This window comes from Jaminaea rosea, assembly GCF_003144245.1.
Source record: "Jaminaea rosea strain MCA 5214 unplaced genomic scaffold BDZ90scaffold_4, whole genome shotgun sequence".
Lineage (NCBI taxonomy): Eukaryota > Fungi > Basidiomycota > Exobasidiomycetes > Microstromatales > Jaminaea > Jaminaea rosea.
In genome coordinates, this window is record NW_020289978.1 from 54,806 (window position 1) to 82,652 (window position 27,847).

A 27,847-nucleotide genomic window follows, 5' to 3' on the forward strand; every position below is an offset into this window, starting at 1 on the left:
GATTTAGCGCTTTTTGGGACCACGTGGCCTTCGCATGATCCGTGCCTGGCGCGCTTTCCGCCCCTCTCTTCCCGCTCCTCGCGCGTCAACTCTTCCTTGTTTCCCTTCCACTCGCTCCCACTTGGAGTCGACTGGCAATATGCCATCAGCGACTCCCTCTTCCTCCTCTACGCTACCAGCGTCGGCATCTCTGTACCCTCTCGCCATCATCGACGTCGGCTCGGACTCATTACGACTCTGCCTCCAGCCCTCTGCACCCGCTGCGCCTTCTGCGGCGCTCACCTCGTCCAAGGTGCACCGCTGCCCAAACGCAATTGCCCGCACTCGCCCGCCATCGAAGCAGGTCTACATCGGCTCGGCGATCGAGGAGCGATGCAATGACTATTCGGGGCTCGTTCTGCGTCTGCCCATCGAGCGCGGACTCATTACGGATTGGGTAGCGCAAAAGGCGATCTGGGATGTCGAGATTGCAAAGGCGCTGCGCCAAGTGAGAGGCCATGCCGGCGGGGGCAAGTTGCTCGAGGGTTGGAACTTGATAATTACAGAGGCGTATTTCAATCTACCAGAGCTCGAAGTTGGGCTGGAGACGATGCTCTTTGAGGAGTACGGGGTGCGCGGCATCTGGAGGACCACGGCGGCGCAGTTGGCTTCCTTTGCGCCGATTGGAGTCGAGGCGCAGGTGAAGGCCAAGGCGAAAGGCCAGGAAACCCAGCAGGTACACTCACAAGGAGAAGAAGCGCTCAAGCCCCCGCCGCCAGCTTCGTCTCCGCTGTCCTCGTCTCCCTCCAAGGACCCTGCGTCCAGCCCTCAGCCTCCGCCAGCCAAGCGACCTCGACGCTCCGCAGCAGCCTCCTCACCGACCTCGCCCCCGCCCGCAAGCTCAGAAAGCGACGTGTCGAAGCGCTCGAAAAGCTCAGCGTTCTCCGGCCCCCGCCAGCCGCGTCGCCCCGAAGCCACTCTCATCGTCGACCTAGGCAACAGCGCAATCCACGCCGTCCCTGTCCTGCACAATGAGCCCATCTGGCGGGGCGTTAAACGCCTCGAGCTAGGAGGGAAAGTCATGACCAACCTATTGAAAGAGCAAATCTCCTTCAAGCAGTGGGACATGACGGACGAGTCGTGGCTCATGGCCCGACTCAAGGAGCGCGCCTTCTTTGTGGCGGCGAGCGAGTACGAGGAGCCGCTGGATGAGAGGCCGAGTAGCTGGACTCCGAAGATGCTTCTGCAGAGGAGCGGAGCGATCGAGCAGGAGTGGGTGTTGCCTGACTATACGGGGAATAAGGGGCTGGCGCGGGATGTGGAGAAAAGGTACGGGCATATGCTGAGGGGCCCCGGATTGGCGAGCGTGGACGGGCCCGATGATGACGAGGCTGCGAGAGAGGACGCCTGCATCGCCGACTTGAGTGCGCTGCAGAGTGCACAAGAGGCTCAGCGTCAAGGCTCGGCCAGCGAGGATGACGAGGACGAGGAAGACGACGGCGACTATCGCGAGTCAGGCAGCGAAGACGACGATGAGACGTCAGCGCCCAAGCCTGCGCCCAAACCTGCATCTGTCGCTCCCGCGAAGAAGAAGGGCTCAGCCACACAAGACCCCGACGACGATGAGCAACGCCTCCTACTCAGCCATGAACGCTGGCAGATACCAGAAATCCTCTTCCGGCCCGAACAAGTGGGCCTCACCTCGACCTTGCCGCTCCCTTCGCTCATACTGTCTGCCGCCCAATCGGCCGCAGAAGGAGACGACGCCCTACTGGGCCTGCTCCTGTGCAACATCACCCTTACAGGCGGGCTCGCCTCCATGCCCGGATTGCGACGTCGCGTTGAAGCCGACTTGCGGGCCATCGCGCCAACGGAGTGCTTGGTGCGGGTCAGGACGCTCGAGGAGGCGGAGGGCGCTGCGATCGAAGGGGCGAGGTGGTGCCCGGCGAAGTTCGTGCAGGGCAAGGTGATGGCGAGGGAGCAGTGGGAGCAGGAGGGGACGCAGGGGAGCAGGGCCAAGTTCGGCAGCTGGAGCGCTACCAGTGGCGGTGGTGGTGGTGCGGGTGGCCGAGGTCGCGGCGGGAGTACGCAGCTCAAGGGCCGGTAGTTGACGATTCAACGCGAGCTCACGCCACGCGCTTGTGCTTGCAAAAGTGCGGATTGATCGAATCGTAGCAATGACAACGAAACGGGCTACAAATCGGTACAAATGAAAGTTTCCCCTTCTACGACCCCGCCTCCGCATCTGGTGACGTGGCCTCAGGCGCCTGCTTCTTCTTCCTCCTCCTACTCTTCTTGCCCGCTGCGCCCAGGTTGAAGCTGACGAAACTCAAGAAGGGATCTGCAGACGAAGTCTTGGCCTCTGCTTGGCCCTCATCGTCGCTCCCCTCTTCGCTGCCGCCATCATCTTGCTCCTCGCCCGCCTCGCCCTTGGCCGGCGGCTCCTCCTTTCCCTGCGGCGGGGCATCGTCGTGGGACGCGCTGAAGAAGGACTGCTGGCCGCTCCAGACATCGCAAGGTCGCTCCGGCGAGGTGAGGTACATGATCTCGCCTGTGTTGCCGGCATCTCCGCTGTCGCTCGAAGTGAAGCTCTCGAACGACTCGTCTGCCGATGCTGTCGAGGGGTGATTCTCGAGGCCAAGCACGTTGGCGCCCTGCTTGTCGTCCGTCATCGTAGCGTCTGCATCGCCATTCGCCTCCGCGGCGTCGTCCAGATTGACCATCTCGAGGTCCGAGTCGAGCATGTCCTCCATGCCCTCATCGTCATCCTCCTCGTCGTCATCGTACCCGCGATGCCCATTCATCTGGTGCGAGCGATGTCGATTCCGCCTCTGTCGCTGATGCAGCGAGTTGTAGGGCTGATCATCCTCGTCCATCTGGAAGGGCTCTCCAATCCCCTGTTGCCCCTCGTCATCCTCGTCCTCGCCGTCTTGGTCAAAGTCCATCATCGTCGTCAATGTGCCGCCATTGTTCTGGTAGTCGCCATTCTCGCTCGGCGGCGGACGATGTGGTCCCCCGTCAGCTGGGCCCAGTACCAGCTCGCTACGCCTTCGGGCTCGACGCTCGTGCGCTTGCCCCTCTTCGAGCTGGCAGATGGGGTCTTCCTGGCCGAACATGACAGCAAGCACGGCGAGGACTGGGTCGCGCACTTCCGAACTCCAGTCGCGAGAGAGGTGGCGAAGTAGGTCGATCATGCGTGACGAGCGGGAGAAGCCACCCTCGCCATCCTCTGTGCTCTTGTCGCTTTGCTGATGTCGGTGGCAGATGGTGGTGACCAGGCTGGAGAGGGCCAGACGCACGTCGATCACGAGATCGCTGGCCAGCTCCATGAGGCGGGGCAGCACCACAAGCCTGAACGAAGCAGCGTTGAGGCGACCATGACCTTCCTTGCTCTGCTCATTCTCCGCCTCGCCGCCCTCTTCCCGCACCAAAGCCTCAACAGCGCGGAGAAAACCAACGCGCACACGGTAGCTCTTTGCCTCTCCCATGTCGCTCAACATCCCTAGCACACCGTCCGCAATTGTCTGGTCGTGCTGCAGCACAAAGTTGCGGTACAGCGCTGGCACTGCTTTGACACCCGCATCGCGCACAGACGAGATGGCGTCGCACAAAGCCGCCTGCATGATGCTCATCAAGCAGCCCTCATCGTCGTCTCCTACGAACGAGTCGGCGAGGAGCGGGACTTGCAAAGCGAGGGCCTCGCGTAATCGCCAGTCGTTGGCGAAGCTTGTTGACCAGAGGTCGCGCAGTAGACCGAGCTGGCGTAGCGCTGCATCTTTGGGTGCGCGTGAGAGGAGCACATTCGCGTTCTCCAGCAGCGCGGCCTTGACATCACTCTCCTCGTCGTTGGTCGAGAGCAGCCGCTCAAATGTTGGCAGCAACTCATCGCGCACCGTTTCAGTGCTGACAAGCTTGGCGATCTCGTGTAGAGAGGCAGAGAGCGATTGGCGCACCTTGGGCGAGTCCGAGGAGATGAGACGAGCGTGCGCCTGACGCAGGCGAGGCCATGCCGCATCGCCGCCGAGGGTGAGGACGACAGCGGGAAAGTTGTAGGCCATGACCAGTCGTCGGTCCGCATCATCGAAGCCAGCATTGTAGTCGGGACGCTCCCACAGCGGCGTGGGCGGCACGCCAGACTCGCTGCCTGACGCCGCCAACATCGTAGATCGCTTGTTCGCGCCGCCATTCATCGCCGAGCCAAAGTCAAAGTCGGCAAAGAGGAAGCTGCCCTCGCTGCCATCCTGCTTGTCGTTGCTGAGCCCCTCGCCCGCACTGCTGCTCTCCTGCTCTTCGTCGAACGGCTCGCCAAGGAAGAAGCGCACCAGCTCTTGCGGCACCCCGCCTTCATCCTCATGAAAGAGGTAAATAGCCTCGCCGATGATCTCGAGCGCCGTTGTCCTGACATTGCGCGACACATCACCGGCAAAAGCCCGCATGAGCTTGACGACCGTCTCGCGTTTGACCTGGCCCTTAACGCGCCCAAAGATGGCCGGAAGCGAAGTCGTGGCGGCTTGGCGGACGTGCCAGATCTTGTCAGCGCAGAGCTGCTCGAAGGCAGGCAGAACGCGCTCCTGCACCTGCTCGGCGTCGAGATGCTTGCTGAGAGCGCCGAGGGCCATAGCCACTTCCTTGCGCACGTAAAAGGCAGCGTCATCGCGCAGGGAGAGAATTTCGGGAAGGAAGCGATCCGAGACGGTGCTGGGGGATACGGCGCCAGCTTCCAAGCTCAAGGCCCCAATCAGGCTCACGGCAGCCATTCGCCCCACCGCAGCCTCCTCGTCGATGTCTGCGCGGTCGTAAGCATCGAAGATGGGCGAGGAGCTGCCGAATGGAGAAGAGATCTTGCGCCAGTCGTCGGCGGCCAGCCCGCCAATGTCAATGTCCCCGTCCTCGCGCATTTCTGCATCCCACGACGAGTCTTCGTCGCTCTCTGACGGCTGCGCTTGACCGAGCGGCTCGTCGACAGCCTTGTCCCCGCTAACGCCGTTCTCCTGCGCCTTCTCGACCTCGCCCAGATCGTTGCCACTGTGCTCCTCATGATTTTGGCCCTGCTGGCTGTGCCTGCCCATCGAGAAGGCAACATGCTCGAGCAGCTCGTTCGCAACAATCTGCTTCGCCTTCGCATCCAGCTTGTACGCCTCGTAGTCGACGAGCTCGCCCTCTCTCCCAGCAGCGTGCAAGACCAACCCATCCCTATCCTGCTCATCCTCCTCACCGCGGTTGAGTCGCTGAAAGAATTGCACCAGTGAAGTCTGAGCCGTCTGTGCGACAGTTGCATTCTGGTTGAGGAGCAGCGCGCATATCAGCGGCGTAAAGACGCCCACTGGCAGGCGCGGTCTCGTCGCTTTGCTCTCATCTCCAGCATCTCCTTCACCATCCTCTCCCTCCTCGCTATCATTCTCTGCCAGTGGGCAGTTCAAGAAGAAGAACCACATGATCTGATCCAACTCTCCGGCGAATGCCGTACAGACATCGGCGTCATCCGTTGCCAAGCCATTGAGCAGGGCAATGACGTACTCGACGGCCTCGCTCAGCTCGACCTCGCGAATCCAGTGAGGGAGAGAGCGGGAGACGATGATACGATGATACGTCATCTCGCTCTTGGCGAAGAGGAAGATGCGCTCCAGCGTCGAGAGGGACTCCTCCCCGCCTGAGGTGTCCTGGCTGTGAGAGTCTTCGCCCTCACCCTCTTCGCCCGCACCTCCGCTCTCGAGGTCGTGCTCCTCATCGTGCCCTATTTGGTCGTCATCCTCCATCGCGGCCAGCACGGCGCTTGCGATAGGCTGTGACTCGGACGATGGGTGATTGTCCGCTGGATCAGGTGGAGGGATCGTGATGCCTTCGAGCAGCGAGTCATTGCCGTCTGCAGGCGGGGCATTGTCGGCGTTGGTTGCAGGATCGTGCCACATCGATGGGTCAGAGGCTCCTGCCCCGACATCAAAGTGTCGCAAGGGGTTGAAGGACGAAGGAGCGGGCTGCGAGGGCGCACTTGGCGGCATCGAGGGGACGGCTGACGAGCGCGTGAGGCTGGGCCGCTTTGGCAACGCAGGTCGCATAGGCGTCGACGACGATTCTGTCTCCTCCCCTGCGGGCGTCGGTGACGGACTTTGATCCCGCAGCTGCCTCGCATTCTCCGTGCGCCGCTCATTGGCAAGCGCGTCCTCTTCATCAGCCTCGAAGGCCCCTGTCTCCCTCTCCTCCCGTTCATCGGCGTCTTCTTCGTCGTCGTCATCCTCCTCGCGCACACGGCGTCGCTCCTCATCATCATCGTCCGTCGTTTGGCTCTTTGAATCGTCCTGACCTCCGCTAGAGACACTGCTGCTCGTCCCGTCTTCTGAGCCAACGTCGTCTGGATCGTCTGACAGCTCATAGCCTGAGCGCGGTGGCATGCCGATGAAAGAGCGAGTCTTGGGAGGCGATTCCGATGTACCAGGGGCGGTTGGTGTAGGGGAGCGTGCGAGACTTGCGCCTGACCTGTTGGCAAAGGGCGACGTACTGCCGCTGCGTGGAGGAAAGGACGGCGAGCCTAGAGTGCTGGGAGAAGTGGGACTGCCATCGCCCAGAGCAAGAGACCGTCGTCGCGCTGTATTGAGACTATTTCGTCTCTGCACCTGCCCCTCGCTGCCGCTGCTCAGATATCGCGAAGAAGACGTCGGCGACTTTGGCGAGGCCGGCGGTGATTCCCCGCTTGGCGTCACCTCTGCCAAGACGCTCTGAGCATCGACCTTGACGCTCGACGTCGTCGGGCTGATGAAACGCGAGACAGGGCTGCCTCTGGCAGGAGGCGGCGAAACAATCTGCAGTCCTGGATTGCTGGCCGAGCGATGTAGGCCAGCGCTACCAGGTGGCGGCGTACTACTGGGCGCTGGCGAGCCACCTCTCGACGGCTCCAGCATTGAAATCGAGATCGTGGGCGAGGCGCTCGAGTTGCTACTCGAAGCCGATAGTGACTTCCTGTGGCCGAATGGTCCACCACCTTTGATAATGATGGGCGATGACGCAGAGCCCGAACCTGCGCTACCCGGCGATGAGGAAAAGGCAGATCGCGCTAATGATGCTCGCTGCGCATCGGCGTGAGAGGGCGAGCGAGACTCTGACCTCCTGCGATCCATCATCCAATTATGTAGCAGCTCGCCACGATGCCGCTGTGGTGATGAGGGGGAAGTAGAAGCCACCGCTGCGTCTGAGGGCCATATTGAGTCGAACGCATGCTCTGGATCCGGATTGATGGGGCCCGGGACTGGAGATGCTGGGCGATTGGGGGGGGAAGAGCCGGTATGATGTGCCCCTTTGTCGCTGCCGCTGCTGCCGCTGCTCGAGGAGCTCGAGGATCGACGCATTCGATCTGATCCGAAAGCCTTGAGGCGAGGTGAGACAGGCATCGCATACAGGCGAGCTGGAGAGGCATTGCGATGCGCAGATGACGAAGAGCCGTGAGCTCCACGTCTTGTCGACAGTTCTGGAGAGCGAGAGTGCAGCTGACGCTCAATGTGAGGAGGAAAGGAGTGATTGGCATCACCGCCGGAACTCGCTGGCCTTGTAGCAGGCACCTTCAGCGGGCCTCCAAGGTTGAGAGGCGACGCAGATCGATGGCGAGGGTCCATCCCATTGGCAATGAAGGCTGCACTGGGCGACTTGCTGCTGCCGGCATTGCTGCTACTACCAGTACTGGCCCCTCCGCCGCTACCACTCGCAAAGTTGTTCTCCCATGCTAGATTGAGATTGACGCCGCCAGGAGCATTTTTGGGCGAAGAGGGCGGTGGGACAAAGGAGCCCACGCGCATGACTGGGCTCAGATTGACCGATCTTGATCGTTGATGATGATGCTTGTGTGGCGCATATGAGGGTGACGCTGAGGGTGACAGCGTATCACCAGGTCGAATGGGCGCAGGCTGTCGCAGCTGCGACGAGCTCGAGGCCAGATCGTTGCTGCTGCCGCCGCTGCGCTTTTCATCGTCGTCAAAGGTGCTGATGGTGAGGCTGGGTGAAGCTGGAGTGGTGGCTATTGAGTGTCGCTTTGATGCTCGCTCACTGTCTTCACCGTTACGCCGCTCAGCATCGCCATTCGCAGCTTTGGAGCCACTACTGCTGCCTGATGCAGCTGAAGGGTCTGCGTCTTGACGCTGCGACGACGTATCTGAGCTGCTGTTGGTGCTCATGTTGAGCAGTCAGAGGCCCACGCCTAGTTCGATGAGACGCAGAGCGTTGCAGATGGATGGCTAGGCAGCACCAGGGAGCGGCTGCTCCTTCTGCCTCCTCCTTGCGAGCAGCTGCTCGCTAGATTAAGACGAGGAAGACAGAGCAAAGGACAGCTGCAGAGGACGCAAAAGCTGCCACTGATCGACGCCGCAGTGATGAAGGAGGTTGACGTCGGATATTTCGATCTATGTGGTAGTGAGTGAGCAGCGTGACAAGCGGTTTTGCCTTTGACCTGAAAGCGGGCCGGCCTTCAATCTCCAACCAAGTCTGCTCGCTCTCAACGCTCGACTCTTGCCGCCCTTTGCCGCCGCTTGCGCCTTTTGCCCTCTCTCCGCCTGGCCTGCTCGCATCTCGACCTCTCTGCGCCTCGTTCCGCGGGATCACGCCCGCCCGCCCGCTCCCTCGACGACTTTTTCTCTGCCTAGCAATCGGGGCAGCGCGCAGAACAACCGGGCCACGCGATGGGCAATGCATTCAGCGATGCAGGACCAGTCGAGCGACAAGCAAACGGGTAGAGGTGGCGATGGTCATGATGATGAGCATTAGAGCAGACAGATATGCAATGATGATGAGAAGATGCAAAATGCTAACAGAGCCTGTGGTTCAGGCGGACTCGGACTGATCCCACGCTTCCGGTGTAGCCTCGCGAGCTCGAACCTCCGTCGTGGCCGCCATCTGCCGACCCACTACTGCAGGCGCGATCCTCGGCCTCCCCTCGCCAGACTGTGTAGGCGTCATTGGCTGGGACGATCTGGCAGATGATGCTCCACTAGCCACGGCAGCCCACCCACCCAGTCTAGCCCCACCAGGTGAGGCGGCACCTGCGGCACGAGTCGACCAGGCGTTGACTGGCGTGGATCGCCCACCGCTGCCACTCCCACTGGCCAGTGCGCTTGGTCTGTCTTCTCTCCTGAGTAGCTTCGGGGCACTCCCTACCGCGGTGTCCACGCTGCAAGCTACACAGCTCTCAGCGACGCGATGCATCCTGACGGTGCGCAGGACATCGTGCTTGCTTGCCAGGAGACGCTGTGCCGTAGAGGGAGTTGGGTCTGCAGGGAGAACAAAGACGCTCTCTTCACCTGCCCACTTGAGCGTGAAGGGCACAAGACGCAGCGGTGCCGTACTGACAACCGAAGCGGCCATGGGTGATGGAACGGCCGTCGTGAGCAGCTCACGCAGGCTGCCCTCATCGACGCCGAAGACATGCTCGAGGAGCAGGGCATTGAGCGGCGAGGTCGTAGCAGCGCCTCCACTACGCAGTGAAGTCAATCGCAGGCCAGAGGAGGACCCCGTAGACCCACCCGCAGTCAAGCCCTGCTCATGCTCTTTCTTGGCCTTTGCCCACATCTCACTCGGCAGTATCCGAGGCACCCTCGCCTCGCCCGTCCTCCTAACCTGCACGCTCCTCTTCGGCTCAGGATCCAGACTCTCCGTAGCCAACCCGAACGCGGCCGCCAATTCATGCGTGAACTTGCGTTGCGCACGCGATGAAGACGGGAGGATGACAGAATGGCGCGGTGAGCGGATAAAGTCGGTGAGGGTCCCCTCGAGCTCAGTGGCGAAGCGGTGGTCCATTCCGTAGAAGGCCAGCATCTCCGCGTCGTAAGGCACTGCAGAGGATGTGGCTGCCACGACTTTCCTGTCTTCGACATCCAAGCCCAGCGCCTCGGCAAGCTTGGCATTGCGCTGCGCTACGAGGCAGGCGTCGCTGCATTTTAGCCTTTGCTCGCCCACCGTCTGCCCATCAGCGCTTGTTGTGGTGCTGGCACCGCAGCGCGTCTTTTGCCTTAGATGCCCACATGGGCAGGTGACGGTGATCACTTCTGCGCAAGGCGTGGATTCGTCGCATCGCGCCGGTGCGTGACACTTCGCCTTGCAAGGATGCCCACACAGTCGCTTAGGCTTTCCACAGGTGGCCGTACAGTCTCCGCAGGCCTGGGGGGCGCCTGAGTGGCAGGTGGCGGTGCAGCGGTGGAAGCCACAGGGCATGAGCGACCCGCACGTTTGGCCGCAGGAGACGTGCGTGCGATGGCAGGGGATGTTGTCCACATCGTTGCGCCCGCAGTTGCAGCGCTTCCGGGTGAGGTAGACACATGGCGGGCAGGGCCCTTCCTCGTGGCAGTCGTGCGGGAGCTTGGGGTGGCCGCAGGCTGGTGCTGGGCGAGCACAGGGGAAGCGACAGACTGGGCGCTGGCCGCAGGGTACGGGTGGCTCGAGGATCGTGCGCCCGCAGTGGCATGAGACCTCTTCGAAACATGAGCGCAGGCAGGGTGGGCAGGGGCCCCGATGACAGTTGAGTGGGCAGGTGTGGTCTGCTTGGCCGCAGGAGAGGGGCTTGCCGCAGGGTAGTATACATTCGTGGAGCCTCGCTGGGTCTTGCTCGTCCAGCTCCATCTGGGTAGGCGGACGGTTGCGCGACCCGACGGGCTTGCTTGCTCGACTTTTTGCCTGGAACGCCAATGGACAGCATTGACGCTTGCACTCGTGGCGACCACAGTGGCGTAGAGCGCGGCAGACTTGCTTGCAAAGCACAGCATCTGGTGTCGAGTCTGCCGAAGGATTGTCCTCGACGCGCTCGTGGCAGGGCAGAGTCGGTCGCGACTCGCCGCAACGGCATGGAGCACTGACAGGGATCTTGCATGGCGGGCAGTCACCGAGATGGCAGTCCTTTTGGCAGGTGTGACCGCAGGCAAGAAGCTTGTTGCAGGGTCGGCCACACGTCTTGATGGGGTCCAGGCATGACTTGCGGTCAGAGAGCGACTCGGCGCCGCAGGGGCACGTCTTGACGAGCGCAGGGTCAAAGGGACATTGAGGCGGTGCCGCAGAGGGAGGATGGCATGGCTTTGAGCAGCGGTGCTCGCCACAGGCAAACGTTCGGTCACAGTAGTCTTGGCACTGCCATGCTCCCTCCCACTCTTCCTCCTCTGAGCCCGAGCAAAGCTTGCGCTCGCCCTGCCCGCAAAGCATTGCCTGAGCGTTGCGGCCGCAGTAGCAGCGCTCTTCGACTCGTTGCTCGCACGGCTGGCACTTGCCCTGGTGGCATACAGCAGTGCAGCGATGTCGTCCGCAAGAGAGGAGCTTGTTGCAAGCCTCGCCGCAAGAGATACCATGGCGCGAGTCGTCTGTAGAGGGCGTTGGCGCAGCTGTCTGACTCTTTGCAAGCTGCGAACAACGCACTGCTACCTCCTTGCCCCCGCAAAAGCAGCGGTGATGAAGAGTGACCGGGCATGGCGGGCATGGTCCGGGATGGCAGACTCCCGCAGAGCAGCCGTGTATGCACTTGGCTTTGCTGCAGGTTTTGCCGCACGAGTGAGGAGGAATTTTGATGTTGCTCGACGCTGAGGGCGAGCGTACTTGGCCGTCCCAGCAGAAGTAGACTGTGGGCACCTCCTCACGCGCGAATTGACAGCCCGGGCATCGCCATGTACCCTTGCGCTGTCGTATCCTCACATCCTCCTGCATAGCATTCTGCTCCTCTGCTGCTTTGACGCTCGATGAGGCCCATTGCTTGATGCAGTTGAGGTGCAGGACGGTGTGACATTGAGAACATGACCAGATGGGAGCCTTGTTGCCCACCGTTGAGTAGCAGATGGAGCAATCGTACTTGCCCGCTCGCAGCTCAGCTACCAGGCGAGATCGCAAGTCGGCGTAGTCGATCGGCTTGCCCCACTCCGCATCGGCAAGATCGGCAGATGGGCAATCGTGGCCTGAACTGCCATTGGTGAGCTTGCCGCCAAAGTTCTGCTTGCGGCGAGGTGGAAGCTGTGCCTGCTTGCGCTGAGCTGATGGGCCAGATGGAAGGGGACGATCGCTAGCCTCGCCCGAATTGGCAGCATCGCTGTTCTCCGCCGAGGCATTGGCTGACCTGTCTGCCTGAGGCCGCCTGCCGCCTCGTCCTCCTCGGCCTCGTCCCCCGCGCCCCCCGCCGCCTCTAGCTCGAGACGGTGTAGATGATGATGAAGACGCCTCAGCGCCATTTGGCTGAGTGTTGCTTACTTGAGCGCCATTGCGGCCACCTCTCTTGGGCGGCCTGCCTCCTCGAGTGGCATTGTTGGAGCGCGACGACTGCTGAGACTGAGAGGAGGATGCTGGATTGAAGGCTGATGCTGAGGCAGAGAGAGTCGATGGTTGTGGCGCAGTCGATGTTGAGGGTCCTGAGTCTGCCATTGGAGTCGTGCGACACTCGGGTGGCGCGACGGCGAGGGAAGAGGGATATATGCTGGTCAAAGAATTGGGAAAGTGCTGAGAAGCTCGCGGGGCACAAAGGAGCTCTCAAGAGGTCGTGAGAAGGGCAGCGAAGAGGCAGAAGCCGTTCTTGGTAGTGGCGGTGTCGAGATTGATGAGAAGATTGCCTATCAATGACTCCCACTTGTTCAGCCGCCACAAAGCTGCATTTCTCTTTCTCGTTCGTCTCCGCCCGATGCCTCCATTTCCGACCTCAGCTCGGCACCACGTGGCTCGCTGCCTGTGTGGCCTGGGCTTGTGTTGATCTCGCGCTTGGCTCCCTTTCGAGGTTGGACTCGCTCGAGCTGCACCACCGAACCAACTTTGTCTTCCCTCCTTCACCTCCTCCTCGCCGCCATCATCGCTCGCCATGCCGACCACGTTCGTGCAAAACACGCAGATCACACCTCAGACGAGCCATAAGGATGTGCCTTACCTGCTAGGTGAGCAGTGAAAGGCGCGAAACCGATCACCTCAACGCGACTCAACATTCTTCCCTCGTACGCGCAGGCACGCTCGCTCAGGACGACTCCATCGTCTTCACCAAGGCAACTCTTGTCGCCTTTCTCAAGACGCAGGGAGTCGAGGTCGGTCCCAACTTCTCGGAGTTCAGCCGCTTGCCCAGGTGAGGAAAAGGCGCGTATATGCACTGTGATGAGGAGCAGCGCTAACCTTCTTGCACAGGTATGCCACCTTCGGCACCCTCGTCGAGAGCAAGGAGGTCCCTGCTCAGCCCGCCGCAGGACTCGCTACTACCAGCGCTGTAGAAGGCTTTGCGTCTGCCGACAGCCAGTCAGCTCAGTCTCCTCCCGCAGCGGCAGAGTTCGAGCCCAACCGCGGAGTACGTGACGCTGAGGGTCAGGCCTTCAGGCCTACGCGCCGAGTCCGAGGTGAGCATGGTCGAGTCAGAATTGATGCCTACACAATACTCATGCTTCTCTCGCCCGTCACCAGAACCCATCGGCGGCGGGTCAGCACAAATTGCCTCCCTCTTCGGCAGCGAGGAAGCTGCTCCTGCCCCTGCGCCTGCACCCTTTCCCACTCACGCCTCAGCAGCATCGCCTCCCCTGAACTCTCGCTCTTCCAACAACGACAGCCAAGCACCAGCATCTCAGTCCCACTCCTCTCGCACGTCCTCGTCCAGCTTCACCGCCTCCAAGAATGTGACCGACGCAGAGGGCAACGCCTTCCGTCCTACGCGACGCGTTCGTGAGGCTATTGGAGGTGGTAGCGAGCAGATTGCTGGCCTGTTCGGAGGGGGAGACGAGAATGACGACTATCAGGAGAGGAGGAGGAGGTGAGCGAGCCAGAGCTGAGGTGACAAAGAAGAGGGCTCGAGCGCAGATATGTGCGCTGGAGTGAGAAGGTACAGAGCTCATGACGTTTCCCCACTGCTCCTTCCCTCATGTCACGCCATGGCTTCGCTTCACATTGATACCATACAAATCGAAACGTGCTTCACCTACATCTGTGTGAGTCGTTGCGTATGATGCGACAGCTATCAAGGGTCGGCTGACGGTTTCTCCGGCCCCGCTTCGCAGAACCTCTCACAGTCCCGCAGCTAGCTCATCGTCTCAACTACCTCAAGCACCCCTCGTATCCACCCCTCAACCCCCACGCCGCGGCCTCTTCATCGCCCTCGAAGGTCTGGATCGCGCCGGCAAATCAACGCAGATTGCGCGCCTCCACGACCAGCTTGGCGGGCCCTCCCGCACCACCCTCCTCAAGTTCCCCGATCGTACCACTCCCATCGGGAAGCTCCTCCACTCCTACTTGACGAGCCCGCAAGAGCAGCTGGACGATCGAGCGGTGCATCTCCTCTTTGCTGCGAATAGGTGGGAGGTAGCGGCGAGGATAAGGAGGGAGGTGGAGCAGGAGGGGAGGATCGTCCTTGCGGATCGGTACGCTTGGAGTGGGGTGGCTTATAGTCGGGCGAAGGTACGGGCGAGTCCTGACTTTCAGAAGGGGAGTTTGCCAGAGCGCTGACTCTTTCTTCTCCCCGCGCAGGGTCTGCCCCTCTCCTGGCTCTTCTCCCCAGAGCTTGGTCTGCCCCTCCCCGACCTCACTCTTTTCTTATCGCTTGACCCAGCGGTAGCAGCACAGCGCGGCGGGTATGGTGAGGAGCGTTATGAGGAATCGGGGATGCAGCGTCGGGTGCGCAAGAGCTTCGGCGAGGTGGCGAGGGTTGTGAGTGGGAGTGGGGCAAATTGGAGGGAATTGGATGCTGGGAGGGGCGGGGTGGAGGAAGTTTGGGAGATGGTGTGGGGGGCGGTTAGAGGGGTTGTGGATGGGGAGAGGAGGCAAGCGCTCAATGAGATTGATGTGAGGGTATGAGGAGAGCGATTGGAATTGAATATTAGCGTCATCACTAGCATTACTGGGTCTTCGTACGCCGCGACTGTGATGTCGAAAGCTGCGCTGCACCGCTCCTGTACAGGCCTAGCAGCAGCAAGGCGTTGCTTGCGCAGAGGCTCGCTGAAGAGGATATCGTTGAGGGGTACATGTTCCATGCTATCTCGATGGAGAGGGGTACGAGGAGCCTATTATCAAAAGATTGACGGGTCAGCTAAGCTTTGATCATTAGCGTGCGGGCGCCGTGCACTCACTTTGCTGACCAGGGCATGTGGCTCTGCCAAACGAGCAATGGCAGGCTCTGCGCATACCACGCGAAGAACTGATAGTGTAGCGAGCGAGCGCAAAGGATGCCTATGAGGTTCGAGGTGAGAAGCGTGACGATGGCGCTTCGCGCGTCCATCTCTTCTCCTCTCGTCCACGTTCTCGCAATCCAGTCGAGTCCTTGCGCTCCGATGCCTGTCCATCGATTCAGAGCAAAGACCAAGAGAAGAAGCGCATGTGCTGCCAGAAGGATCAGACCCGTGGTACGAGAGAGGAAAATGTCCTCCGGTAGGAAGCGCAGGTTGACCGTCCATTTGTAGAGGAATTGGCGTGAGAGGTCAAAGGCTTGCCGCAAGTAAGCGCCGGGGTGCGGGGACGTGAGGAAGGGTATCGAGACTAGGGCCTGCAAGTGATGTCTGTGTCAGCTATTTGGGACAATATGCAGTGGTGAAATGTCACGTCCTCACCTGAACAACGACGATCAAGAGTCCATCCACGATCGCCCTCGCCCCTCCCTTCGCCCTGTACACCACCACGGCCAGTCCTGGCACGAACAGCAATATATTCATCTTGATGCTCAGCGCTAATGACGCGACGACGCACGCGGCGCTATACCTCTTGTGTGCAACGAGTGCAATCGCGACCCACATGACGGTCATAGCGACGCCGTCGTTGAAGAGGCGCAGCACGAAGATGGAGTGGAGTCGCTTCGAGAGGGGCAGGAAGGCCAGCAGTAGGGAAGGGGCCCCAGCTTTGCGATAGACCTCTACCACTGCCGCCTGACACGTGAGGTATAGCCCCGCAAAGAGCCACTGTCCTAGCCTTAGGTCCTTCCCCGCTCTGGTGAGCTTGTGCAACAGAGCATACACGTAGAGGTGCCCCGCAGGATATACGCACGGCCCCGTGTCTCCCGTGATGTTCTTGTAGTCCCGCTCGCCCTTGAGGAACAAGGCAGCCTGCTGCATGTACGTCGAGTAGTCGATCTCCGTGTAGGGGATGCGCAGCACGACGAGGGCTGTGAGGGCCGCATCGAAGAGGAGGACGAGGATGGCTAGCGGGACGAAGTAGCGTTGCGTGAGGAGGATCTCCTGGAGCAGTGAGAGGGCGCCGGTGCGGGCAAGAGGGGACGCTGACCCTGACGTTGCCGCATTGCCCTGCGTCCTGGCCTTGCTGCGCATCGCTGTCGTGGTAATGAAGAGGGAGAAAGTCAAAAAGAGCTAGAAGACAACGCACGCACAGACGGCGGCCCGTGCAGGGGAGCAGGAAGCAAAAAGAAAAAACAAGTGATCGCAGGCGGGTTCGAACCGTCGACCATTACCGACCTCCACCAGTAAGATGTTAAGGTAGCACTCTTCCAACTGAGCTATGCGACCGCTGACCAGACGTAGCAAAATAACATTACATAATTTAATGCGCTCTATCTTACGCGCTCGCATCGTGCTCACATTGTTCCCCGCTCTCCGTCCCATGGCCTCCCTCACCCTTGGCTTCGCTCCACCGACTCAACGCCAACGCCATGCCCGCGTCATGATGTTCAACAACGCCGCCGCCGCCAAGGGAAGTGGCTCACGGCCTGGCTCGTCTTCAAAGTCCCAAACGCCCATGCAGCAGCGATCCCACCATCCCAACGAGAGCGTCCCTTGCCCCTCATGCGAGCAGCCGGTGCGCATCGCGCTGCTCAACTCGCATCTGGATCGATGCCTGTCCGGTGGTCAGGAGAAGGCGAGCTCAGCGAAGACAGAGGGGGAGGGAACGGGCAATGCAGCGTCTGTCGCTTCTCCCAGCCGTGGTGTCTTCGGAGCCATGATGGGATCGAGGAAGCGCAAGGCTGGCGAGGATGAGGCGGACGAGGGCAACGCGCTGCCCAGCCATCATGAAGCGGCCGTCGTCTTGCCTTCCAAATCGACGCCTGTCGAAGCAACTCAGCCAGCTACAGCGGCACCTACACATGCTACCGCCGTCGCTGCCTCCTCCTCGCGCACTCGCCTGGACTCCGCCGCCCCTCTCGCCGAGCGTCTTCGACCGCGATCACTGAGCGAATACGTAGGACAGGACCACATCGTCCGCAAGGGGCCGCTGGCCGCCCTTCTCAAGCAGGGAAAGGTACCCAGCATGGTCCTATGGGGTCCGCCGGGGACTGGAAAGACTACACTGGCCCGACTGGTAGTGAAGGAGGCGAATGAGAATTGGGAGAGGAATCGCGCGCGTAATTCTGCGAGCTCCAATGGGGCAACGATGCCGCCTTATCGCTTCGTGGAGGTATCGGCCACCTCGACCGCCACTGGGGATCTGAAGAGGCACTTTGACGAGTCCCTCTCCCGACTGAAACTCACAGGTCAGGTCACCGTCCTTTTCTGTGACGAGGTGCAGAGATTCAACAAGGCGGTGCAAGACCTCTTCCTACCCGTTGTTGAGCGCGGAACGTTGGTGCTCGTCGGGGCTACTACCGAGAATCCTTCTTTTCGCTTACAAGGCGCCCTGCTCAGTCGAATGAGGGTATTCGTACTGGACAGGCTGAGCACAGAGAGCTGCTTCAAGATCCTGCAAGCAGCACGCGATCGAGTGGCGAGCATGGACGAGGACGAGACTACGACGCACCCACCTCATGTACCCGATACTCTCCTCACATACCTATCCCACTCCTGCGACGGTGATGCCCGCTCCGCTTTGGGCGCTTTTGAGGTGGCTCTAGCCTGCTACGATGGCGAAGTCGACGAGGAAACGAACTTGGACAACCTCCGCTCAGCCCTTAAACGGCAAGCACTCTTGTACGACCGAGCCGGGGATCAGCACTACGATCTCATATCTGCGCTGCACAAATCCATTCGTGGGAGCGACTCTGACGCGGCCATGTACTGGCTGGCGCGGATGGTCAAGGGAGGGGAAGACCCGCTCTTCATCGCGCGCAGGCTGATCATCGCTGCAGCAGAGGATTGTAGCGATACGCCTGCTGCCAGCCAGCTAGCGGTCGCAACGTATCAGAGCTGCCAGCTCGTTGGACTGCCAGAGTGCGCCGAGTGCATGGCGCAATGCGTCGTCTACCTCGCCGAGTGTCCAAAGAGTACGAGAGCGTACAAGGCTTGGCAGAGGGCTGCTGCCTTGGTTGAAGCGGAGCGTAGTCACGAGGTCCCGTATCACATTCGAAATGCTCCGACGAGACTGATGAAGGAGATTGGGTATGGGCAGGAATATCGCTACGAGCCCAGATTCGCGCATCCTGTCTTTCAGGAGTATCTTCCCAGCCCGCTGGCGGGGATGAGGGAGAGGGGGGAGTGGAAGCGATTGGTGAGCCCGCCGCCGCCGCAAAGGGCTGAGGTGGAGGAAGCTGGAGATGGCGGAGATGGCGAAGAGGCGACGCCATCGAATGGTGCCAAGCTTGCCTCGGCGTCTGGTATCGGACCAGGGTCGTGTCAGCGCATCTTTGAGATGGGATCGCGAGTCGTCGATGTGGACCTGCTAGAGGAGTGGGAGGAGAAGCGCAATCAAGGGCGAGCTTGGGGAGGTAGAGGGGCGTTGGGACTGCCAGTTGCGCGTGTGTCGAAGAAGGAGGAGGAGGAGTGATGAATGCTAGAGCAGGCTTGATCTTGATACCCCATGCAAATGCAATGAATTGGCGATGCCGTGGCGTGCTCGTGAGCTTTCGCTTTTTGGTGTTGCTCTCCGCGCTTCGAGGCGCTCTTCCGCCACTCCGCAATCAACACCTGGTGCGTCGGCCTGTCCGCCTGGCCTCGACTTGCACTTGCATTCCTACTTTTCCTTCTCCTCTCCCTCCATCCTTCCCTCCTCTCTCTCTTGCCTGTCCATCGTGAGGACGGCGCAAGAGACAAGCATGGCTTCCTACCTCCTTTCGCTCTCACCCTTTAAAGTCTTCGCTACCGAAGCGGGCGACTCAGCATCAGCATCAGCATCGACGTCAACCTCGACGTCTACTTCATCGACGAGCACCGGCCTCCCACCTCTCACATCCTCTCCTCGCCCTGCTACGCCTCGAAGCAGGAGTGGACGACGAAGCATGAAGAGGGACAGGCCAAGCCCTGTACCTGCTTCCTTCTTTGGCGATGTGCCGCAAAGTTCCGTCGCCACCAGCAGCTCGCCAATTCGCGCTAGCAAGCGAAAGGGAAAGGGGAGAATGCTCACCGAGGATCAAGAGGAGGAGGCCGGCGGCAGCGGCAGGCTGAGCAGCGATGCTCATTCTGACGAGGGCGTCGAACTCCTTCCGGATGGCGAGGACGGGGTCGTCAGGCTAGGTGAGCAACGGCGAGGCCGGCTACGTTGATTGAGGATACTGAGAAGCTGACACCTCACCTCTACGATCGCGCTCGACCAGACCTCCTCCGTCGTCTCCCGCACGAGATTTCTCTCCTCATCCTGCTATACCTACCTACCCACCAGTCCCTCGTAAGCCTTTCAGCCGTCTCCCGCTACCACCGCTCCCTCGCAAATGACCCTCTCTTGTGGCGGGAACTCTTCTTTCGCAATCCCGGTTGGACCCTTAGAGAGGATGAGGAGTGGGTGGAGGGATTGTTGGATGATCTCGAGGGTCGAGAAGGGGTGCTCCTACCTGAGGAAAAGGGCGTTGGCGATGAATCGACTTATGACATGACAGACCTCCAGATCGGCGATCCGGATTCGTCGTCTTCGCGCATCTTGCCCTCATCTTGGTCACTCCGCGTTCACGGCAATCGGCAACGCAACATCGACCGACTCAACTGGCGCTACATCTACTCTCTGCGCTTCTACCTGGCTAGTCGAGTTGGGCAAGTCCACTCGCGATGGGGATGCGTCAAGGATAAGCAGGTTAAGCACCCTTCGTGGGACGAGGACTTCTCTGACGATGATCGATCCATCTCCAGCAACGAAGAGAGCCAAGACGAAGGGGACGACGACGCAGACTCTAACGCCATCAGCGAGAATAGCGAGGACGAAACGGACGAAGCCTCATACCGTCGTCGTGTCGAATCCGAATCACGCGCCGCCACCCTCCAAGCTCGCCTCTTCCCCTCGTCAACATCCAAGCGCACCCGCCATAATGCTCAGCACCACTCTCGCAGAAATCGCACCTTTGCTCCGGACTTGCGTACCATCGGCTCCCACGAGGACAACATCTACTGCATCAAAAGCTTTCTCCCACCCAAACACTTTGCACCCACCGTAGGCTACATCGTCACCGGGTCGCGCGATGCCACAATTCGCGTGTGGTCCCTCTCCTCCCCACCCTCGACGTCCACCTCCAGCTCCACGATTTCGAACGGTCAGGAGGCTCTGCTCTCCACCATAGCCCCTCGCATAGGGCGATGCACACACATCCTCCGGGGAGGCCACACCCGCAGCATCGTAGCACTAGACGTCTGCCCCAAGGGCATGATTATGGTCTCCGCCTCTTCCGACTCCAAGCTGGGCATCTGGAACTGGTTCGGCTGCGATGAGGCTGTGCAGGCCGCAAGGGAAGGGCGACAGTGGAAACCCCGCCTTATCGACAGGTGGAACTGCTACACGACGGTGATGGACGTGAGGTTGAGCGAGGAATGGCTCTGCTTCGGGCTGAGGCAGGGCATGGTACGCTGCTATCGTCGTCTCGATCTGCTTGGCGGGAATGCTCAGGCGAGCAAGCGAGCAGAGGAGGAAGAAGAGGAAGACACGAGTGTCACGTCCGCCTTTTCACCCCTCGACGTCGTACCACCAACGTCAGATGCAGCAGCGAGTACATCGACGGAGAATCACACGCCACCTGGCCCGCCAACCCTTTTCGAGCGAGCCTCGGTGCATCAGCACTACAATTGCTCAATCAATGACCTCAAGATTCGCGGGCGGCTCCTCGCCTGCGGGTACGCCAATGGCCATCTGGAGGTCGTCGACATTCCTACCGGTCGCGTGCTTTACCCGCCTGATGAGGGGCAGGGGGAGCGTAAGCGTATCCCGCAGTTGAGAGGGGTGGCTTGCATGGAGTTTGGAATGCCGGGACCTGCGCTCAAGGTAGGAGGAGCTGTTGAGCCCATCAGCGAGGAGGTACTGAAGGGGTCGGTGATTATCTGCGGATCGACGGACTTGTCCATCTACTGCTACTCGCCCTACTCGGGTGACCTCCTCGCGGTGCTGGAGGGGCATCAGGCAATGCCTCGCTCCCTGCATTTGGACGAGGAGAAGGGGCTGCTCATTAGCGTAGGATACGACGGAATTGTCAACATGTGGGACGTGGGGCGCCTCTTCTGGGTTGAGGAGAGGAGAGGTCAGCATGCATTGGGGTGGAATGCAAGGGGCGATTGGGCCGAGCTCACTCGCGCCCGTACTACATCGGTCTCCGAGAGCCAACAAGGTGACAGTAGTGCAGAAACATCGCAGCCGGTTGCCACCACCGGCCCTTCGGCCGTGTACAAGCCCAAACCAATCTACACCTCCCGCGACTTCAATTTCCACACCTCTTCGCGCTCCAACACCAATCGCGCAGGTACGAATGCGGGCGCGGCCGGCGCCGTCAATGCGCAGGGCATCACAGCCGGTCAAGCCCAACAAACCAATGGAGGCGCTGCCGGTGCCACTGGTGGTGGAGGCGGGAATGTTGCCACGGCAACGACCTGGCGTGCCTCGACCGGTGGCACACCGAGGGTGCCCTGTCGATTGTTCGGCGTGGCCTTTGATGGGAAACGCATCTTGACCGTGGGGGAGACGCGACATATCTTTGTGAGGGAGTTGTTGCCTCCTGCTGCTGCTGCCAAGCGGGCACAGGAAGGGGTGGAGGAGGAGAAGCAAGGGAACGAGAGCGAGGAGGAGGAGGGTGGGAGTGAGGGAGAGCGAGAGGGAGAGCGAGGACTGGGAGGCTATGTCCGTCCCGAGGAAAGGGGCAGGGAGTGGGTCGGTTGGGAGATGTTTGCTTGACCTTTTGACTTTTCGCTTCACATCCTCGTATGGAGAGGCGCCATTGCTTTGTGTCCTCGTCGCCGTCGTCTCATATCTACTCCTCCTTCTACATCTCAACATCACAATCTATACCAATCTCAGACTCGTTTACTGAGCAGTGAAGAACAGGATCCATCATTGTGGGCCGTGGAAAGAAAGGTCAAGTGGTGATACAGGTGGGCGTGTGTGAGAAGGCGGCTAGATACAAGGAATGTGGTGGTGGGCCACGGAACACAAGTCGGAACGAGAGGCGCGCGAGGTATCGGGGTCACGGGGGCGGTAGGGTCACATCGAGGGTACGTGGACACGAGCTTATCGCCTCGACATCCAGGACGTCCAACCTCCACCACTGCTAGGCGTGGCTGGCACGGCGGTATCGTTGGCCTGTTCGTCATCCTGATCCACAAGTTGGTAGCTCCCGCTCAGATCTCTACTCCCCTTGCCGCTCCCTTCGTCAGATGAGAGATCGCTACTGTTGGCCGGCTTGTTGACGCGTAGCCGAGAGGACGTAGCCGTAGTCGCCGCCCCTTTTGCTGCTGCGGATCTCGTCCTGACGCTGCTACGACCGCCGCTGCTACCCGCTCCCATCTCATCAAGCTGTCGCTCCAGCTCTGCCCTCCTGCGCTTCCTGACTGCAGAGTCTCCGCTCGCCACGTGCTGATCTCCGGTAGACCCATCGCTATCATCCTCGTCACTTTGACCTCTCGTGGTCCCGCTACTTTCTGCCTTTGCCTTCTCACTCGCCTCCGCAGCAGCAGCAGCAGCCCGGTCCATGACGCCGACCAGTCCTGCAGCAGCGAGGGGCCCGTAGTGCTTGAGCATTCCGACGAAGTGATTAGCTGGGCCGGAGACAGGATCATGCATCGTGGGCGGGGCGGCGGGCATGTTGTGTAGCGGGGCAGGAGGTGCCGGCCTGCCGTCGTACTCGCTCGCCGTCGTTGTGGGGTCGACGGTGTATGCCGCTCCGAGGATGGCGCCGCGGAGCCGTTGCCAGAGGGAGGCGAAGCCGTTTGCTGCTGCGCGGGTCGCTTGGACTTTGGCTGATGAGAGGGCAACGTCTATGTCGTCTTCGTGGGATTGGAGGAAAGGGCCCAAGTAGCGAGAGTAGAGGATCGTAGCTCCCTGACACGTGTGTGCGGCAATCGGGCGATCTGTTCATTAGCATCATCTTTCTCGTGAGCGCCTCTGGCTCTGTATTGCGCACTCACCTGCGTCTGAGGCAGCACAAGCCATAGTGTAAATGCCAGCTTGAAGACGCCATAGAAGGGCAGCCAGCTCCAAGACCATTCTGCCCAGGCTTCAATGAGCGTCATTGTTCCCACGACGCTCCAGTACATGAGCCACGTCTCGAGATCGGCCATCTCTGTGCGTTCATTGCCGCTGCCAAAGGGCGGCCTGACTGGCCGAGTCGTCTTTTCTTGTACGGGTGCAATGGCCTTGTACGAGGCGTAGAGCGGGTAGAGGTATGTGACGATGTGGTGTGCAAGGAGAAAGGGGAGCGAGAGGATGGACGCCATAATGGCGGGCAATGTCGAAGGTGGGTTAGTTGGTGATGGTGATGATAACGAGGTCGGCGATTCAAAGGAGTCAAAATGTCTCTGATCCCTTGTCTCTGGCCCTGCTCAGCACCTCTCGCTCGCTACGCCGGCCCGCTTTGGTCCAGAGGGCCGCACGGGCCAAAAATCAAAGGGTGCGAGCGGCAGATGAGACGAGGAGAGCCAAGGCAGACAAGAAAGGCGGCCACGCGATGGCCCTATTCATCATCAAGCGGCAAAGGCAGCAGCAGCAGCAGCACCGGCAGCAGCACCCACATTCCGCCCTCCGCCCTCGCGACGTCGTGTCCTTGCCAACAGTCCAACCAACACTTTCCCTCATCCCTCGCGTCACTCTCTCCCTTAGTTGATATCGACCCGTGAAATCATGCAGGGACCAGAGCTCGAGCAGGTCATCAGGGCCAACATCGAAGGTGTTCAGACGCTCATCGTATCAGACGTTTCGGGTGGTTGTGGACAGGTGAGTGCGACATTGCGACATCGACCCTCCCATCCTCGTCCACGACTCCTCACACCTTGTCTTCGCCGTCCATAACATCAGGCGTTCGATGTGATCATCGTCAGCCCAGTATTCGAAGGGTGAGCAGCCGGCGAGCTTCCATGTGTAAACTCATGAGCTGATGATGATACCATCGCGCACCTCAGACTCCCTACGCTTAAGAGGCACAGGCTTGGTGAGTAAATGCCAGCGACGCCTTCCAGGTAATCCACTCGCTCATGTCTCACGTCTTCTCCACAGTCAACGAAAGGCTCAAGGATCAGATCGCGCAGCTTCACGCCTTCTCGCAAAAGACATACACGCCGGCTGTGAGTGTGCGGGCAAAGGCATCATGTCCACCCCTCCTTTGGCCCTCACTAATTCACATCTTGTTGCCCTTCCCCCGCAGCAATATGAAGCCCTCTCAGGCAAGACAGCCGCCCCAGCAGCAGTAGCAGCCGCTGCCTCGTCTTCATCCTCCGCATCCCCTTCCTCAGCCCCCGTCGCAGCCGCAATGGCCGCCCCCGCAGGCGCCGGCGCAGGTGGCAGCCTCGCAGCCCCCATGACCCCACCTCCCAAGACGACACAACGCCAGGCCTCGCACAATCGCACCGCCTCGGGCGTCTCTATCCCCGAGCTCACTCTCACAACGGACGATGACACCCTCTCTGGCCGAGCAGCTTCAGGCGCCCCGCGTCCCTTGACCCCCCGCGATCAGCCGGGAGGCACCACATCAAAGGCGCCCTTCAATGAGGTCGACTACCACTCCAGTCCCTCTTCGGCCAACCCGGTCTCCACAGGTATCACCCGCTTGCATCACTCCAAGATTGGCAGCGTCGACTTCTGGGAAGGGTTGCGCGCTTGGCTCGAGTCGCAGCTTATCACTCCTGCCTCGCCCGCCCTGGGTGGGGAAGCCACGATGGCTGGTAGCCCGCTCGCTAGCCCTGGTGGTGGAGCTGCAGCTTCTACGGGAGGGAGGGATCAGGTGAGGGGAGAAGCAGAGCTGATCAGGTTGTGGGAGGATTTCTTCCAGAGCCAGAAACCTCACCTCAGTGCGAGCGATGTAGCCAAAGTGAGGGATGGGGTGGGTATGTTTGGCTGGCATTAGATTGCGAGCTAGATACGACGACGTCGACGCTCTTTTCCTCTCTATCCTTCACGACGACGACGACCATCATTCGTGAATTTCATGTCAATACATTCATCCTCATTAATCACGTCATGACTGCATAGCACGCCACTCCTCGACCGCCTGCGCCATCACTCGTCTCACGCGCGCATCGTTGCGCAGCCCCCTCACCCACAAGAGGAGGGCATCGTCGTCCTGCGGCACGAAGAGGTTCGACGAGGATAAGAGGGAGAGGAGGCTCTCAAAGTCCCACGCTGCAGCCGACGGGCCAGACGTGACCACGCGATGTCCCACCGCCCAGAGGATGGACAACCCCACGAGGGGCAACACCCACTCCAACCCTCTCTCCTCCTTTGCGCCGCCGTGGCCGCCCTCTTCCCACATCAATACATCCCACACTCGCAAGCAAGTCTCCCATGGTAAGACGCCGTAGAAGCACGTCATGTACCAGCGCGTCGCATAGCTGCTCGCCTCTACGCCGGCATCCTCGAGGATGCGCGCAAAGGATGGGAAGAGAGTGCGCAGAAGCGCTGATTGGACGTGGAAGAGTTCGAGGAGCAAGGGAAAGCCAGGGGAGAAGAGACGATGCAGTGCTGACGAGGGGGCAAGGCTTGCGTCTGGGGTTGGCCCATCGTGCAGCCGTCGAAGGACAGCCCAACTTTTCTCTTCTTCCGGAAAGAGGCTCACCATGACCACCGCTATTCCGCCCATCCCTTGGCAGTATCCACACTCCGAACAGCCAAGGCTGTAAGCGTGGAGAAGCTTGAAGAGTCGTACCTGCCCCCACCCATAGCGAGTGCGGAAGAGAACGTGGTTGCTGATAGTACGAGGCACGTCGAGGTCTATCTGCACCGTATATGGGGACGGGAGAGTGAGGAGGCGCGAGTATTGCGACATCGCAGCGCCATTGATGCTAGGTGTTGGACTGGGGTTGACATGGCCGTGCGAGGGGAATGATTGAGCTGATGAAGAAGCTGCGCCTGCGCCATTGCTCGCATCGACTGGCTGCTGTGAAGTGCTGTGAGAAGGTGCGAAGCTCGCTGACGACGACTCCCCTGCGCTGCCGCTTTCTCGCTGCAGCAATGCCCACCAAGCAGCTGCTCTCCATCGATCCGGAATGCCTTTGTAGATCCTCCTTTCCAGCCTGTCGCGGTCCCTCAACCCTTCAACCGTCAGACGGTACGATGTCGTGTTGCCCCCCTCCTTTGCGACCGGCGCAAGCATAGCAGCCCACTTATCAATGCGCGCTTGCTCCTTTGAGCGGCCAAGGGATTCAGAGGGGAGGCGCAGAGAGGTGATGACGTCCTCCGGCGGCTCCTCTGCTTTCGTCGCATGCTTGGCATCGCCATTGGGTTGAGGAGATGCCTGATCAGATGGTCCACTGGCCGTCGACGCTCCAGCCATGGACGAACCCCACCCTTCATCCGAGGCGCTCGCAGGCAAACCAGTCCAGTTCTGCTCTGACACGCCTGTCCTTTTGAGACTCTTTTTCGCCTTCTTTGCCGCTGATCGCACCTTGACTTTGCCCTTTGATGATGAGGCGGATGTCGACGGAGAGGGCACAAAGGCGTAGCATGCTGCAGGTAGAACCACGATGCGCCCAGTGGCTGAGTGCGAGTCCCAGTCTCGGCCGCCAAAGAAGCCGTACCGGTCTAGATCGGGCCAAGCCGTTTCTGATGCTATCGATGATGCGCCCTCGCCTCCGGCGTCGCCCATCTCTTGATCTTCAAACACTGCGCTCTCGGCGGCAGTTGTCGCAGCCGTGATAGGCTCAGAAGAGGCAAGGGGCGAAGACTTGACTGCCGGCTCGTCCGTCTTCCTACCAGCAAGCGGCCGCAGAGGCTCATCTCCTGGGTGCAAGTGACGCCTGTCTGGCGCGCTATTCGTACGCCGCTGTCTCGGACGATGCCTTTTGCCATTTGCAGCCTGCCAAGGAGCGAGCGAGCTACCAGACGCTGCTCCGACGCTGCGATTCCTCGTCCACTCCTCGCCCTGCACGGTCCCGTCGCCCTCGATACCTGTACGATCAAAGTGCAGATATGTGCGACGGACAAAATCGCCTTCGCCGTCCTCTGGTCTTGTCCATGACTCTGTGGATGCTATTGATTCGCCAGATGAGGTGATCGCTGGAGGATGAGGAGGTTGGACAGGTATGGGATCCGCCGTGCGAGGGCGCTGAGGGAGGGATGATGCGACGCTGAGATGGGGAGCATCGACGCTGATTGCCGCTGTCTTGAAGCTATCATCGTTGCTCACTTGCTGTACTGGCTGAGCCTGCTCTGGCGGTGAAGCAGCCTCGTCGTGGTCGAGACGACGTCGAGAATGCGATGGCCCAAGCCCTGCAAAGGCAGGCATGGCGGCTTGGCGGCCGCGCTGCGTGGGGTGGTCCTTTGAGTAGAGGAGGAGGATCCAAGTCTGATTATCTCCTTGGTATCATTTGTGGAGCTAGAGTAAGATGATGAAGATCAATAGGGTAGTGATGAAGGTGTTGAAGAAAGGTAGCAAGCCAGTCGGTAGAAAGGAGTGAAAGCCAAAGCGACTCAATCGCCGCCCGCCGCCCGCCGCCCGCCGCGGGGAGACGAGACCAACCAACACTCGACTCGCTTGACATCGCTTCGCGCTTGCCGTACGCTCACGTTCACCATGCAACCGCCGGCTCAGTTGGCCAAGGCCTGTGGACAAGGGCATCATCATCGATTTCGACGGTAAGGCAAGAGCGGAAGGCGTGAATGAGTGACAAAGAGTATACAGTCACAGGACTAATGACAAGGAAAA

The 27,847-nt window shown here is 60.4% G+C and overlaps 11 protein-coding genes and 1 non-coding gene across 12 annotated transcripts; 6 read left to right on the top strand and 6 right to left on the bottom strand.

Moving 5' to 3' along the window:
- Positions 1 to 112: 112 nt before the first annotated feature.
- BDZ90DRAFT_231265 (actin-like ATPase domain-containing protein) lies at positions 113 to 2,207 on the top strand. The gene has a single exon (XM_025505787.1). The coding sequence runs from the start codon at positions 140 to 142 to the stop codon at positions 2,084 to 2,086; it is 1,947 nt and encodes a 648-aa protein (XP_025362879.1). The 5' UTR covers positions 113 to 139; the 3' UTR covers positions 2,087 to 2,207.
- On the bottom strand, positions 2,118 to 8,397 carry BDZ90DRAFT_231266 (ARM repeat-containing protein). Its single transcript, XM_025505788.1, has one exon. It carries the CDS (start codon positions 8,136 to 8,138, stop codon positions 2,205 to 2,207), a length of 5,934 nt encoding a protein of 1,977 aa, XP_025362880.1. The 5' UTR covers positions 8,139 to 8,397; the 3' UTR covers positions 2,118 to 2,204.
- A 300-nt stretch (positions 8,398 to 8,697) lies between these two features.
- BDZ90DRAFT_231267 (hypothetical protein) lies at positions 8,698 to 12,525 on the bottom strand. The gene has a single exon (XM_025505789.1). The coding sequence runs from the start codon at positions 12,343 to 12,345 to the stop codon at positions 8,782 to 8,784; it is 3,564 nt and encodes a 1,187-aa protein (XP_025362881.1). The 5' UTR covers positions 12,346 to 12,525; the 3' UTR covers positions 8,698 to 8,781.
- Positions 12,526 to 12,713: 188 nt separating this feature from the next.
- On the top strand, positions 12,714 to 14,076 carry BDZ90DRAFT_231268 (hypothetical protein). The gene is made up of 5 exons (XM_025505790.1): positions 12,714 to 12,845; positions 12,913 to 13,027; positions 13,087 to 13,292; positions 13,357 to 13,874; positions 13,944 to 14,076. Exons 1-4 carry the CDS (start codon positions 12,773 to 12,775, stop codon positions 13,701 to 13,703), a joined length of 741 nt encoding a protein of 246 aa, XP_025362882.1. The 5' UTR covers positions 12,714 to 12,772; the 3' UTR covers positions 13,704 to 13,874; positions 13,944 to 14,076.
- On the top strand, positions 13,408 to 14,870 carry BDZ90DRAFT_143953 (hypothetical protein). Its single transcript, XM_025503487.1, has 3 exons — positions 13,408 to 13,874; positions 13,944 to 14,340; positions 14,410 to 14,870. Exons 1-3 carry the CDS (start codon positions 13,780 to 13,782, stop codon positions 14,734 to 14,736), a joined length of 819 nt encoding a protein of 272 aa, XP_025362883.1. The 5' UTR covers positions 13,408 to 13,779; the 3' UTR covers positions 14,737 to 14,870.
- Positions 14,731 to 16,222, bottom strand: BDZ90DRAFT_238417 (ALG3-domain-containing protein). The gene is made up of 3 exons (XM_025507338.1): positions 15,486 to 16,222; positions 15,009 to 15,421; positions 14,731 to 14,942 (listed from the first exon to the last, which is right to left on the bottom strand). The coding sequence occupies exons 1-3, from the start codon at positions 16,194 to 16,196 to the stop codon at positions 14,777 to 14,779; spliced, it is 1,290 nt and encodes a 429-aa protein (XP_025362884.1). The 5' UTR covers positions 16,197 to 16,222; the 3' UTR covers positions 14,731 to 14,776.
- Positions 16,223 to 16,302: 80 nt separating this feature from the next.
- BDZ90DRAFT_t19 lies at positions 16,303 to 16,391 on the bottom strand. Its single transcript has one exon. It is a non-coding gene; the product is annotated as a tRNA-Val (tRNA).
- A 127-nt stretch (positions 16,392 to 16,518) lies between these two features.
- On the top strand, positions 16,519 to 18,637 carry BDZ90DRAFT_231270 (P-loop containing nucleoside triphosphate hydrolase protein). The gene has a single exon (XM_025505791.1). The coding sequence runs from the start codon at positions 16,549 to 16,551 to the stop codon at positions 18,577 to 18,579; it is 2,031 nt and encodes a 676-aa protein (XP_025362885.1). The 5' UTR covers positions 16,519 to 16,548; the 3' UTR covers positions 18,580 to 18,637.
- Positions 18,638 to 18,769: 132 nt separating this feature from the next.
- BDZ90DRAFT_231271 (WD40 repeat-like protein) lies at positions 18,770 to 22,016 on the top strand. Its single transcript, XM_025505792.1, has 2 exons — positions 18,770 to 19,265; positions 19,346 to 22,016. The coding sequence occupies exons 1-2, from the start codon at positions 18,848 to 18,850 to the stop codon at positions 21,889 to 21,891; spliced, it is 2,964 nt and encodes a 987-aa protein (XP_025362886.1). The 5' UTR covers positions 18,770 to 18,847; the 3' UTR covers positions 21,892 to 22,016.
- An 89-nt stretch (positions 22,017 to 22,105) lies between these two features.
- BDZ90DRAFT_278661 (hypothetical protein) lies at positions 22,106 to 23,482 on the bottom strand. Its single transcript, XM_025509110.1, has 2 exons — positions 23,121 to 23,482; positions 22,106 to 23,034 (listed from the first exon to the last, which is right to left on the bottom strand). Exons 1-2 carry the CDS (start codon positions 23,427 to 23,429, stop codon positions 22,225 to 22,227), a joined length of 1,119 nt encoding a protein of 372 aa, XP_025362887.1. The 5' UTR covers positions 23,430 to 23,482; the 3' UTR covers positions 22,106 to 22,224.
- A 249-nt stretch (positions 23,483 to 23,731) lies between these two features.
- On the top strand, positions 23,732 to 25,466 carry BDZ90DRAFT_231273 (hypothetical protein). Its single transcript, XM_025505793.1, has 5 exons — positions 23,732 to 23,925; positions 24,007 to 24,044; positions 24,111 to 24,139; positions 24,205 to 24,272; positions 24,353 to 25,466. Exons 1-5 carry the CDS (start codon positions 23,833 to 23,835, stop codon positions 25,049 to 25,051), a joined length of 927 nt encoding a protein of 308 aa, XP_025362888.1. The 5' UTR covers positions 23,732 to 23,832; the 3' UTR covers positions 25,052 to 25,466.
- BDZ90DRAFT_231274 (RabGAP/TBC) lies at positions 24,927 to 27,576 on the bottom strand. The gene has a single exon (XM_025505794.1). The coding sequence runs from the start codon at positions 27,425 to 27,427 to the stop codon at positions 25,163 to 25,165; it is 2,265 nt and encodes a 754-aa protein (XP_025362889.1). The 5' UTR covers positions 27,428 to 27,576; the 3' UTR covers positions 24,927 to 25,162.
- Positions 27,577 to 27,847: the final 271 nt, after the last annotated feature.